Here is a 14,272-nt window from a genome sequence, read left to right as displayed (position 1 = left end):
AGTTAAAATTGATTGTGCAAGCTGTTATGAAGAAAACAGCCAATAGCCAAAATTAGGTATATTACTGTAAATTGGAGTGCCAGGGGGAGAGGTTTAAAGCTCTATCTGGCAAGAGAAGGGTTAAGGACTTTTTTGCTATACCCGTTTCAAATTACAATGAGAAGCCTCTTCTTTCCCAGCAGGGTTGTGCTTACATTAGTCTTTAGATCTCTCTTGAAGAGAGCTGTTATATTTGTGCCTGCTACAGTTGGAAATAACAGTTCAGAAGCTGAAAAGGGTTGAATGGATTTACAGAAGGTTATTTTTTGCAAGTAAATTCATTGCAACACATTAATTTGATTAGTACATGCTTTAGAATTACTTTACACTCAAGCTTCAAAAGATGTTAAAGTTATCTCCAGGCTGCTGGACAGATATGTGTTACACCACCAAGGTACAGATCAAGACAAATCTGTGACTCAGGATTTTATCTTGGGAAGAGCGCAAGGTGTACGAAGAACTCAGAATAACGAGGGAAGATAACTCTGGGAACTACAAAGTGTCAGAAGAACATCTCTTGCTAATACAGCTCCCCACCAAAGACCTGGTTATCTAAGGTTTATATAGGAATGCCTAGGTCAGCTGACAAAATACTGGTCTTCTGCTCCATAAATGCAGAAAAAACGATAACAACAGTGGAAAATTGGAAGTCTGAATTTCAGCTTTCTTAGAAATAACTGCAACCTGACACATTCCATAATATTTAAACAGGGTGGGGGGAGAGGAATCATCAAAGATGTTACGATGTTACGTTTAGAGATGACATTGACATGAAGAATAGGTAAATTTTGTTTTTCAACTACTGGGAAAGCAGACCTCATAGGAACTCAGAACAAGTAGGAGAAAAGTTGTTGCTTTTTTTTTTTTTTTCCTTGTTCTTTTTCTTTTCAAAGATGAACCTAACTGCGCTCAAAGCTTTCGTGGGCTTGCTCTGGAATTGCTGGGTTCTGGTGGGTCACGCACAGGGAGGTTTAGGAGACAATCATGTCCATTCAAGTTTTATTTACAGGAGGCTGCGGAACCATGAGAGAAGGGAGATTCAGAGAGAGATTCTCTCTATCCTGGGTTTACCTCACAGACCCAGACCATTTTCACCAGGAAAGCAGGCTTCTTCTGCACCCCTCTTCATGCTGGACCTGTATAATGCCATGACAAATGAAGAGGATTCTGAGGAGCTGGATTATTCACTGAAGGGATCGATGGCAGGGGAGAGCAGAGGGATTCGGAAAGGATACCCTGCCTCTCCCAATGGATATTCGCGGAGAATACAATTATCTCGCATGACCCCCCTGAGCACACAGAACCCTCCCTTAGCCAGCCTGCACGACACCAACTTTCTGAACGATGCTGACATGGTCATGAGCTTTGTCAATTTAGGTACGTGGAAATGCTTTTTGCTTTTGCTCTCTCTGACAAACTGCTAGCGTGATCGTGTGAAGGGCAAACCCCTGGGCTGAACTGTAACCTGCTCTGAAACAGCAGGATTGGGCCCGGGCTGCTGTGCCACTGCTGAAAGAAAAATCATGCGGATGGTAAAGTAGCTACATTGTAGGTGGCCACGGAAAAAGATTTTTCTCACTGTTTATATAAAGTCAGTTTCTATAACTTCCCTCTGCTGGCTTCTGTTTTCTTTCTTTCATTGATGTAATGAAAATTCTAGCCTTAGGCCAACTAACTCCTTTTTTTTTTTTTTTTTAAATCACTAAAAATCAAACACTTATGCCTGTTGCTCAGTTATTTCCCTCAGTGTTTTCCTTAAAGCTTACACATGAACAAATGTCAGTTGTTAATATTTTAAAGCCTAGAAAGGTATGAAAAGGGAAAAGTTAAACCATAAAAAAAAATTTCTCAGGTTATTTACTACTGTTTTTTTTCTGTTGTTCAGAGTCAGAGTTTTATTATCTTTTCAGTTGGATGGCTGGATTTTAAATAATCTGTTGCTGTTCCTTTGTTATTTCTATTTAATAACAACAGGCTGTGTTTTATTATACTGCTATGCTGCTCAGAATCTACAATGGTTCTTATTTTCTCTGTCATAAATAAATTAAATGACAAGTAGAGTATTAAACACCAGAAACATGCAAGCAAAGAATGCTTTTGAAAATTATATAAATTCAGATACAAAACCTGATAAAAATAAATTATATTGGCTTCTGAGTGTAATAAACATGTTTGCCAGTTACATTGTAGGAAAAAAAGCAGTTACAGATTTCTTCACTAAAATGCAACTTAAATCTCATTTAGAAAGCTGCAAATAATTAATGAAATTCATTTAGTATTTTTATAAGTATTTGAAATTGCTGCAGGACTGATATATTTGGCTTTAAAAGCCTCTTCTCATTGGACCTGAATAGCAAAAGATTTAATTGAAAACTTGAAGTTTCACAATAAGCTGGTACAAATTCTGATGAACTCTTGTTTTCTAGGGTAAAACTTTCTGTAGGGTAAAATTTTTAGCAGCGGCACATTTTCCAGAATACCTTCATTTTATCACACACATTCTGTACTTTTTATGTCTACCTGGTTTTTAGTAAATATTAATACTACAAATACTAAAATTCTAGGAAAGTAACACTCTAGAGTTTATGTGCTATAATAATAAAAATCACTTTTCATTAATTATTTGGCTGACAAGGAGGTGTTCAAGTCTGAGATCTTTTTTCCTTAAGAATAACAGATGTCCACACCTCTAAATACATTTACTTGTTGTTTTTGCTCTGGAAATAGCAGGTTAAGAAAGAATCTGTTTTTTGAATATGTGTTCGTTATCATTAAGAAACAGTTACATATTGCTCATGTATTGCTTTTAAATTAACACTGCGTGCCTTGATTTGCCCAGAGCACCTGGAGTCAGCTGAATTTAAAATAGGAAAGTTAGACAGAAAAATCAGAAATGCTTACAATGAAACAAGGCATCAATCCTGCAAAAACGTTCCTTGTGTGTCCTGAGAAGCACCCTGTGTAAATATATCAGGGACCATTCCATCAGTGTCGCTGAGGACTATTTACAGGAGATCTAACCTTTGATTTCAGAAATGTCTTTGATTGCAATAGGACTTCTTGCAGTGAATGAGTACAAGTCTTTGAAGTTTCAGTGTCAGATATGTCCTAGGCTGATCCTACTGTGCTTTCCCAGACAAACACCTTCTCTGGAAGAACTCAAGTTTCCACTGAGTGTCTTACCTTGGGGAGGAATTTTCTAATATTTATCTTATTTTCTTGGGATGCCAGTGATGCCTTAAGAAAGTAATTCCGAGAAGCTAAAGCTTATCTTATGCATCAAAACTGAATACAGGGCCACAGATGCTGTATTTTACTAGTGATTAATATTAATAGACAGCATTAACTTATTACTAAATACTGTGTAAATATCAGGTTTAATTTGGCATCTATAAAATTTAAATGTGTCTCAGCTCTAAGTTAGTTAAAATCCTAATTCCCTTTAAATACCCTTCCATATAAGTTGGATATTGTTGTATATCACACATTCCACAGTGTAAAATGTGTAAAGAATATTGATGACCAATATAGATTAGCTTCAACATTTTTATTAAACAATCCTATGTTTCAGTTTAATTAACATAAAAATGAAATAAATCATGGAAATAAGTAACCATTTTATATGATTTATGCAGTATGAGATTGTGACAGATGAGGGCAAGCTCTTTTAATGGAGAATGGGGAAAAATATGCAGTGATAAGTGAATGCTAATGCTGTACCTTAAAATCAATAAATGCTGATGCAGCACAGTAATAACTCAAATGGATTTAAAATTGAAGCCCCAGTCAACTTGCATCAAATAAATCTGCTCTGAAAATAGTATTGACCATGCTCATGCTCGCACACCATTAATTATATAATGTGTAATTGTAAAACTCTATTAATCATCATGATATTTTAAATTGAAACTTTTGTGTATAGTTGTACAGTTATAACAATTTAAGAGGTATATATTGAAAAAAGAAATATGTAGCTGAGATGTTGGATAGAAACTATTAAGCATAAGAATTGAAAAGACTGAATAAGATTAAAAAGTAAAGAAAAAATAGACAAATGCAAATAATTATATATTAAAGAATATAAATTTAAACTTATGTGCCAACTTTGATTAAAACCCCAACCTGCTGGAGCTGCAAATACCTCACTTTGAAAAACAAATTTAGAAAATAATTATCAAGGGAACTGCAATCATAATTCTGTCAAGCAACCAGGGAGAAAAATAAGAATGCATTTATTTCTCCTGAAGTTAAAATTGTAAACACCTGCTCTTTCTACTGGAATTTATATCAGAATTTCCATCTCTTTCTTTCTTGAAAGCTACAAGACAGAGACTATGTCTTGTCCTGTGTTTTGTATAAGACTGTGTGTGTTGGCAACTTGCCATAAATATTGATGAGTGTAACAGAGGAGTTAACTGGGTTTGGTCCAGCAGTCAAAGAATAAATCCTCCACTAAACACACTGGGGTTTTCAAAGATCTGATTATATCACCTTCAAATTCAGAACTTTGTTTTCCTGACTGGGTGTTTTTCTATCCTATTATAATATTTTATTATATTATTGCAAAGCCCTGATTCTTTAGAGTTCTGGCACCTTCTTTTTGGCTGGTCTCCCAAAATGACATATATAGGATACCCTGTCCCCCAGAGAACAGGCAAATAATACTTATGCAGTCCACCTCACTTTTTGCTCACTCAAAATTTAGTTAGGGAAGGACTTTTAAAAGATAAATGTTAGTTTTCCCACTCCTCACCTCTTACAAAAAGAAAGGGATTGAATAAAATAGATCTACGTGGATGAGACTTGGAAAAACAGCAGCAATTTTGGAGTTTTGTAAACTCCATTTAAACATTTCAAATACTGATTTTTCCATTATCATCAAAGTGATCATTAAATCTGCTATACTTAGGTGTTCTTTCTCATGACATTCAAATGGTCTGTATTTTCTTTTTCTTTGCAACACATCTGTTAATTTTTCTCCTAACAGACTGTTTCATTTGCTAAGCAAGTCTGTTTGCTTTCTTCATATTTTCCTGTTACTTGATATGAACCTTCCACAAAATGGGAGATATATATCTGTTCTTGTGGTTTTCTGGTATGTTTTATTTTTTAGCATATAAAATAAATTTCAAAAACTTGAATGTGAAGATCACAATAAAATTTGTGACCCTGACGTAAATATGCTAAGAGGGATACAATAATTACTGAGATTTTTTAAAGTAACTAGTACACTCCAGAAAGACATTTTTTATTCTTCACAAAGTGAATGATTCCACAATCTTAGAATAATTTTGAAACCGCACGCGCTGTGTTCGGTTCCTAAACCACACACTGAAATCAATGGAAATTTTGTCTGAGGCACAGAGGACTGTTCATATTTCTCCAGCTTCTCTGTCCCAGCTTTGAACACTGTTTTACAGAATATATTCTTCTTTAAAACCTGAATCATTAAGCAAACACATAAATTCAAATGATTTTAGCCCATTGTGTTCATTGGAGAATGCTAACATGGCATAGAACAAATTTTACAGCTACTTTGAGAAACCCATAGTACATCAATCCACACTAAATACCTGTACAAATATATTTTTGTTACACACGAGAAAGAAAGGATTCCTTACTGCAATCAGACCCTGAGCACACATAGTAGCTCGTTTCTTAAATTAAACTAATTCAGTTTCTACAACCTTCCACTCACAGCTAACATATCATCAGCGAGGAATATGGAGTGCTAAGCCATAAAATGCCAGGAGCTGAGGAAGGGGTTTGAAGGATACAGGCAAAAAGGCCTCAGGATCATTAACTTCTCTCCTAAAGCTTAGGAATGAGCACACTTTCTTTCTTTTCCACAGGATTTCAGATGTTGCTGTCTTAATTTTAACCGTACGTGAATTTCTTTGGCTGTGGTACAGTTTTAGTGTATAAATGCAGGCTTCTAATGAAAATATTGACACAGCCTTAGCTGAAGCGATGGAAAGAGCACTATTATCTTGCCTTGAACACAGGGAAGCTATTGCAGAGATAAAACCCGTTAAATAACCGATAGAACCCGTGTCTTTGCTTGTGGACTTGGATCAATACTGAGAAAAAATGAGAAAACATTTGTGAAGCTTTTATTCAATGGCAAATTCAAGTCAATAAGGTGTCGTTTTTCCACTTTTATATATCATTTAGAACAAATTGGATCAAGCAGGTCTCACTTAATTTTCATCCGAAGCAAACATCACTTGGCATCTTGAAATCCTGACTTTTTTCCCCTTTATTAAAGTTTTGTCACCCAGTCAGTGAATAGAATTAATTTCTTGTGACCTAGTACAGTCAGGCATTATACATAGCTATGAATTATGAAATAATTTTCTATGATCAAATTAAATATTAAGACAACTCTTTGAAAATAATTTTATTTGTTTCTAGAATGAAAGGACTTTACTCTCAGGATGACATGAGCTAAAAATCCTCATCCAATACAATTAATTAGTTTTAACCAGTTTTTTGTGCAATAACAGAGCAGTTTTCAGAGACTGCTTTTAATTTTTAGCTAGAAATATTCTCCATAACCCCTTTTTTGAATTACACTACATTTGTTGTTTTATATTGGAATATTTTATATTTCCTTTGAAATCTCTCAAGTTACATGAATCTTAAGAACTGTATAACTCTACCTCAAAATAGGTTTGTGTGATCCATAAATATCATCTAACAAAATAATGTTTTTATAACTGTCAATTAATTTTTTTGCCAAAGTTAACACTTTAAATCCAAGTAAATTATTGTATCTACGCAGCCAAAAAAATGTCAAGCTCTCCATTAACTGGGATATAAAACTGTCTGCCTCTCCTTGCCGACAGGTTTGAAAGAATTTGCAGATAACTGAAGAGAAACTGATTTAGCAGATGGTTAGACGTGCATGGTGAAAAGCTATATATATGTATGGATATATAAAAATATATATTATTATTAATATTTTTCCCATTGGGAAGAACGGCTGACCCAGTTCCGCTTCTTCTTTAGAAAGTGTTCCTTTCCAGACTAAACACAGACTTTGGGTGGGGTTTTGAGGATTGTATGTATTGTACAGTGCATATTTTCCCAGGAAAACACAATCTGGCAGTGACTCTGGCTAACCATGAAAGAGAAAGAGGCAGGCTTGTGGAGACATCTCTGTGTGGAGAATATTAGGGGAGGAATCCTGCCATGGATGGAGAGCTTCTCGGTTCTCTCCCTAAACTCTGGGTTGTTTTCTTAACTAGCTGGACAACTTTGGCATCTATGTCATCTCCCACACTTATTGCTCCTGCTATTATTTTCTCTGAATGTTAAATTATGCAAAGAATTTTACTGTGGCTACCTGCCTACTTACTGCCTGAGTGATGGGGGTAATTATGACAGGGGCAGTTCCTTTTTCTTTTCTTTTTAGCCATGGCAGTTCCTTTCAGCTTGCTTTCATAGGCCCACAAACTAATAGAATTTGGGGAAAAAAAAATTGATTGATTGCAGTCTGATCATTCTAGGTGTTGCCTGGTGTTTCCACATAGCTGAGAATGAACAGTTTATGAAGTGCCAATTGCAGCCTCCAGCTAAAGAAAGGCTCCCCAGGGCTTCAGGAGAGCACTGGCTGCTACCAGACTTTATAATTATTTCCCACACTTTTCCCCATCCTCTCCTCCTTGTCCTTTCCCTTGTGTCTAACCCCTGCTGCCCAGGCAGGGTCACTGAACTTTAGTTGTATGTCAGTGGCATTTGGCTGTAGAAAGGATTAAAGGCTGAGAATGGTGAGACCAGGCGGGAGATGGAGAGGGAAGGAATGAGAGCAGGCAAGGGCGAAAACAGCAAAGCCCAGGCTGGGCTTTAGGAGGAGGACATCTCTCCCCTCGGCAGGCACCAGGCAGTGTGCAGGGCTGGATACAGAGCTGCTGGGCACGGGAAAGGCTCACAGCACAGGAACAGCCTCCGCAGAAACTGCTGGAAGACAATCTGCTCCTCTGGGCCTCGCCTGGAGCTGACGGCCCAGCACCGAGGGCGTTTCCCACGTCAGCAGAACTAAAATAGTGGAAGTTTGTCATGGCAGGGAGAAGGTGAATGCAGATGGGGAAAGAGCAAAGAGCAAGATAAAGATAGATACGTACAAATGAAAGGCAGGATTAGCTCAGGTGTGGGTTTTTCCCTGAGCAAGCCTCGAAGACACAGGGAGCCCTTTCCTTGGGAATGCCTTGAGGCAGAGCAGCCGCCTCAGCCTCCCCTCGGCTCCCTGGGCAGAGCTTCTCATCCTTGCACAGCAACAGGCAGCTCCCCCCACCCTTCGGTATGTGTGCAGGGCACAGACAGGCAATGAGCGTTTGCAGCCGTAAATAACTTAGAAGCTGCTTTTACAAACCGCAGGTTAAGGGATGAGGGCTGCCATGACGCACACAGAGGCTGAGATCAGAGCAGCAGCTAAGAGGGGTCAGCAGAAACAATGAACCCCCTTGTTCTCAGTCATATTTATGAGTGCTCCATTGCACCTAAAGTTCATATTTATTGGCTAGGCCATGGGGTTTCCCCGTTTGCTCATCTCTTAAAATAACACCCCTGGTTAAAATTTCCTATAAAACACAGAAATGCTACAGTGGGCAGAACTTGTCAACCCTGACAACTCCATTATTTAAGTTTGTGGGTGGGGTACACCAAGCAAGAGCTGGTTTGTGTTTTATACCAAATTATTAATTTGTTTCTACACAAAACATGACTGTAATATAAGTGGAAAAGGAATGATTTTATATCTCAGCTCTCCACTCAGAAATTTCCCAGTTATGAGAGATGCTCCAAGAGATGTGTTTAGTTCCCAGCTCTTTTTGAGCAATTATTCTGGTGCAATAGATCAAGAACCTGTATTTATTAACCACTGCTATATCACTTAATACAGATGTGGTATATGAGGCACATGTGGTATCTCACAAAAATGTGATTCTACTTTTTTCCCCACTGTAATTCAAGGCAAACTGAGGCAAAAACTGTTAATGAGTCCGAAACTAGAAAACTAATCAGGACAGCTAGTGTTGGTTCATGATATGCATCTGTAGCTAAAAATCAGTGACTTTGCAGAAGCAAAATTCCATGTAATTATTTTTCAAGGAGAATCAGGATGAGGAAGAAATTTGAACAACTGAAAGTTCTGTAAGGTTTATCTTTATCTGGCTTAACAATGTTACTTATTCAGCCTCTATGAGAACCTTGAGGTCTTTTCCAGCTTCAATGATTTTGTAATTATATCCCTTTGTTGACTGAGTCAATTATATGAAATTGTTGGCTTAATTCACAGGTATTTGACTGTAGTCAAATTAATGAAGTTATATTCATATGATCTAGTAAAGCTGTACTCCTATTCCAGAGTAATTATCATAAATTAAGAGCTATTTTGTAAGGCATATCCATTTAAAACTTTTTTTTTTTTTTTTTTAATGGTGGGGAAATACACATGGGGTATGCAGCTATAAGATACTGCAAAGCAATTTCAAAAACTCATTGTATTGGTCTTTTTCGATTGTGAATGGCATCATTTTTGAACATAGAGGTGTTAAATTCTGTTCTGACAAAACAAAATTCTGGGAAAGTTATGTTTTGTTCTAGGCCTTAGAAAAAGAAGGAGCAGGGACACTGAATGATCAGGGACTCTGATTCTGGAGCAGTGGGCAGATGGTATCTGATGGCATCTGGAGCCTAGAGCCATGGGATTCTGGTGGGACAGTTTTCAAAAATACTAGCTGAGAAATTGAAAGAGTGGGAGAACAGTAGGGTGCATGATATCTCTGTGGGAGCAAATCCAGGATAGAACCACCTAACAGCTGTAGTCTTTGGGGTGATTTATGATGGTGGAACATAGCTCTGGGAAGGTTGTTCCCAAGGTTAGCTCAGCTGGAATATTTGTCAAAAACTACAAGCCATAACATGCTAGTGATCCCAAAGGTTAATCTGCTGCTCCTGACCAGGTTACCTTGCTGCCCCATACATGAAAATTAAATGTGTGCAAAGGTTTTGCAGTGAGTCAGTCCCACCTCCAGCTGATTCAGAGAGTGAAATGTCAGAGCAACCTAACAAGAAAATCCTGAAGAGCCTCAGGATAGAGAATGAAAACAGTGTGCCTCTGTTTTCCAGTCCATAAAACGAGGATGGGCAAATACTCCTGTGTTCATTTTCTCTTCTGTGCATTGTCATTCTTTGAAGTTGCAGAGTATTGGTATAGCTTTCTTCTTGTGAAGGCTTGTTTTACTCTGGCTGTGTGCTCTGTAAAATACTTGGCTTCTAAAAGCCTCACAACACCTTGCATTTCATCATGGTGATCTCAAATGTTATTTTAGAAAGGGCTAAAAAAGGCTCTTCTATAATGGCAACAAGCTTGCTGTTCTTCAATACAGTCTACAAAATAATGAAAATGAGAAAAGGCACTGGAATTTAAGCACCAGAACTGAAATTTGTGTTCTGGTGTAATGAAGAGAGGAAGCATGGCTAGCTTAGCTCTTGTCAGAATACAGGCTTGTGTCTCTCTGAGTCGTGTGTGCATGCATATCAGTATGTGTGCATGGCTTTGTGTATGTAATATAGAATGCATGTAAATCTCTTCAGTTTTAGTCAGTGGAATTTTTTCCCCCTTAAATCATAATATTCTTTCCCATCAATACTATGTGGCTTTAGCAGCCCTGACCTTTCAAGCTGCCTGTTTGGACCAGTGTTTATCAGATGACCATTTGACCTCCTTGTTAATTGTACTTAATTACATCCTGTTGTAACATTTTGAAATACGGAGGAGAGTTTATGGATCTGCTCCAAAGACCTGAAGACTAAAACAGCAGCAGAATTCAGTGGTATGAGGTGCTGAGTAATCGTGTACTGAGGATAATGGGAGCTGTGGCAAAATTAAACCCTTGAACCAGTCCATTTCCATTTAGGATTGTTGGTACTTCTGTGAATTTTTTTTTTTTTTGCTGCTGCTTTTTTTTTTTTTTTTTTTTTTCTGAGTAGGGCTTTTTTCCTCTGACTAACAGCTTGGATATTTCTCCAAAGAAATCAAGAAAGGAGTGAGATATCAACAGTACTGCAAGGGCTGAAGTTCACATTTGATGATACAAAAGATAGTAGCCTCTGTTTCCACAAATGAGTAATTTTCTAAAATTTCAGTTTCTTATGGTTCCATAGAATTGCCAGTTCCCACAAGTTTTTTGAGGCTTGTATAATATCTGCTATGAGATTTTCTGTGCATTGATGATTTATGAGCACATCTAAGGTTTCAACAAAGAGCAGCAATTATCCCCTGCAGCTGCAGAAAAACAAAAACGAAAACAAATCAACATCCATAAAGAGCAACAGTTCTTGAAAACTGTCACTTTAAAGGTTCAGAAAGCAACTTCAAGCACTTTTTATTTTACATTGCTTTTCATATAGTCAATGGCTTTTGAAACACATGGCATTGACCATATCACTTCTCACTAATGATGAGATACATAGATATATATGGATATATAGATATGTAGGTATATGTATATATGTTTCCTTTTCTGTTGTTGTTCCATGGCTTACTTTCCAAAATTTATAGTAAACTTGATTCCTAAAATACATGAAGAAAAAAGGAAATAGAAGCCACAAAATTTTCATTAGCAGGTGAAAATCTAGTCCCAAAATTTTAAGGCAAGGCAAAACAATACACCTTCATTTTTGTTTATTACAGCAGTTATAAATAGACTTATTGCAGAATGAAGTACCATAAAAAATAATTGTTTGTTGTGGTTAACTGCACATCATTATGGCATTATTGCAATGGTTTATCAACCAGCATAAGTCAAATTCTAGATAAAAAAGATAAGTAAATTAGGGCTGTGCTGTGAGCTCTTTGGCTGATGAAGTACTGCCCATGGTTGTCACTGTGAACTGAACACTATTGTGAAAGCCAAAACACTGTACTGTCTTTCATGTAGCAAAGGTTAAACCAATAGTTCAATTAGACACAATTTCTTTTACATAATTAAATGTTTTTAGTGTATTGATTTAAATTACAAACTTATGTGATTAAAAAATAAAACATAGAATTTGCTGGATGTCATACTAAGCTATTCAAAAGATCATAATTTTTAAATCCTCTTGGGTGTTAAGCAATAGAAAGTATACCTAAAAGCATACAATTAAATATGATGACATTCAGGAAGGGCTGGTTTATTTTTCCAAATTTTGAGAGGTAGTATAATGTGACACTATATAGCACTGTATAGCACAGTAATATAAAATTACATATCATTGCAGAATAAAGTTTTTTCTTTTTTTTAATTCTTTGGTTATCTTCTATAGTATATCCTGTAGCTACCAACAGTGGTTCCTCAAAATTTTTTCATCCCTTCTTAAACTATTGAATTAATAATCATGTTTAATGAGGCTATGTATAATAATGAGATCACATTTACAAGTAAAAATGCTTTTAGATATATAATATTTTAAATTTACGTAGTTATATCTTAAATTTATTTATAATTTTATAAAATATGTGTACATATTTATTTTTCCATAGAAATATAAATAAGCATTAATGCAAAATCCAGAGGTGATTGATGCTTTAAATTCCAAGACACAGATCACAGAATATTCAGAGTTGAAAGGGACTCACAGGGATCAAGTGCAGCTCTTAAGTGAACGGCCCATATGGGGATTGAAACCCAACCTTGGTCATACTCACACCATGCTCTGACCAACTGAGCTAATCTTGAGGTCGATTAGTTCAAGTTCATGCTGCAATTCATTGGGTCAGAATGAAGAGAGTACTGTCATTAAGATAAACAGCATATTGCCACTGTTTTGATCACCCAGCAGTTGTGTTCTGCTTCCTCCATATTTGCATGTATTCCTTATAAAAGCAAAATACAAGAGATGTGCTTATTAGCATGTGTGTGCATGGCACACCTTATCTAAAAGGTGTCCATCACTCAGCTGGAGCCACTACACAGGCACACTCATGAACTGAAATCTTGGCTCCATGGGCACAGCTCCCAAGCAAGTTGTGACCTGTTCATGCTGTGTTAACATTATCATCTGCTGCTGTGCAGTAATGAAGCTTCTTTTATTAACTCATCACTATATCATTGCATCATTATACCTGTGAGATTTACCACAAACTCCATTAAATCATGGTGCTTCTCCTTGTCTGCAGGTAGGGAGGGGGTTTTAATCAAAATGGGAATGAAAGCAGTGTCTCCAAAAGATGAGACTGTGATACTTCCAGTTTTGGGGATGAACTAATGGAGTTTTTTTATTTGATAAAAAATCTAAGCCTATCCCCAAAGATAAGAGCAGTTGTCACTTCCAACCCTACTGGAAGCACAGGTTTATCACAAAAATGTGCAAAGGTTGATCAGTTGCTGAAAAATGCACATGAAATATTCGTAGTGGTGTTGTACCAAAAAGATTGCAGGTTGGCTTCCCATTCCCTGCTCGTTCTTACCTTCTGCTCAGAAATTTACACAAATTTTGTCTGGGGACCTCAGCTCAGCAGGCAGTAAAAGCTTCAGGAGAGCATCTCTGCTGTTCCAGAGAGGTATTGCACCTGTAGATACCTCTACAATCAGCTTGGGTATTGTGCTTGTACAACAGTCAATGAGTTTCTCCCAGAAAGAGGGCAAAAATTATCATTAACTTTGGTATACTTCTTTCAGGGGAAAAAAAACCCCAAATTTGTTTCCTTCTTTTTGAGGGGACTTATTTCATATATGGATGAAATTATATCTGTGAGAATAAATCATGGTCAGGTTAGACTGACAAGAGCTGCAGAGGAGAGGGTATATCCATATTAACAAGCTGTTAAAAACTACAGCCATATCCCAAAGTGGCTGTTAAAACCTGCCATCTGAAAGTGTCATTCCTCACAGCCCTTGGCCAGTCTCCTATCCTGCTCTTCCTCCTCATCTTCCTCCCATTTTCTTCCACTGCAGTGTCTGTGAGGGTCTGCTGTGCTTCTGGCCCCATTGCTCTGTTCCTCAGCACCACTGCTTAGGCTGTAGTAGGTGGGTCCCTGGTTCCAGCCAACAGCAAGAGTGTGTAGGACAAACCTTTAAAACAAGGGCAAACAGATCATGAAACATGAAGATGAGTCTTCTTACATTTTTAATTTTATGGTGATGACTCCGTATAGTGATTAGCCCAGTAAATGTTTGTGCAACCAAAGTGTAAATCAGAGGACATCTGAATTTATTTGAGCCAAGCTTACATAATAACTGAGTAC

The 14,272-nt window shown here is 37.1% G+C and overlaps 1 protein-coding gene across 4 annotated transcripts in view; it reads left to right on the top strand.

The window, feature by feature from the left end:
* Positions 1–200: 200 nt before the first annotated feature.
* The window catches only part of BMP5 (bone morphogenetic protein 5), a 56,615-nt gene continuing 42,543 nt past the window's right edge, over positions 201–14,272 (top strand). The window contains exons 1-2 of one of the 4 annotated variants that reach the window (XM_079297690.1): positions 201–616; positions 1,049–1,416. In XM_079297690.1, coding sequence (XP_079153816.1) covers positions 609–616; positions 1,049–1,416 — 376 coding nt within the window. In that variant the 5' untranslated portion in view covers positions 201–608. Of the gene's footprint in view, positions 1,417–14,272 lie in introns of all 4 variants that reach the window. The other 3 variants (XM_079297689.1, XM_079297691.1, XM_079297688.1) reach the window with 3 other exon arrangements.

Source organism: Erithacus rubecula (genome assembly GCF_903797595.1).
Source record: "Erithacus rubecula genome assembly, chromosome: 2".
Taxonomy (NCBI): Eukaryota; Metazoa; Chordata; class Aves; order Passeriformes; family Muscicapidae; genus Erithacus; species Erithacus rubecula.
Note: the sequence above shows the minus strand (reverse complement) of the source record. Positions and strands in the feature narration are given on the sequence as shown.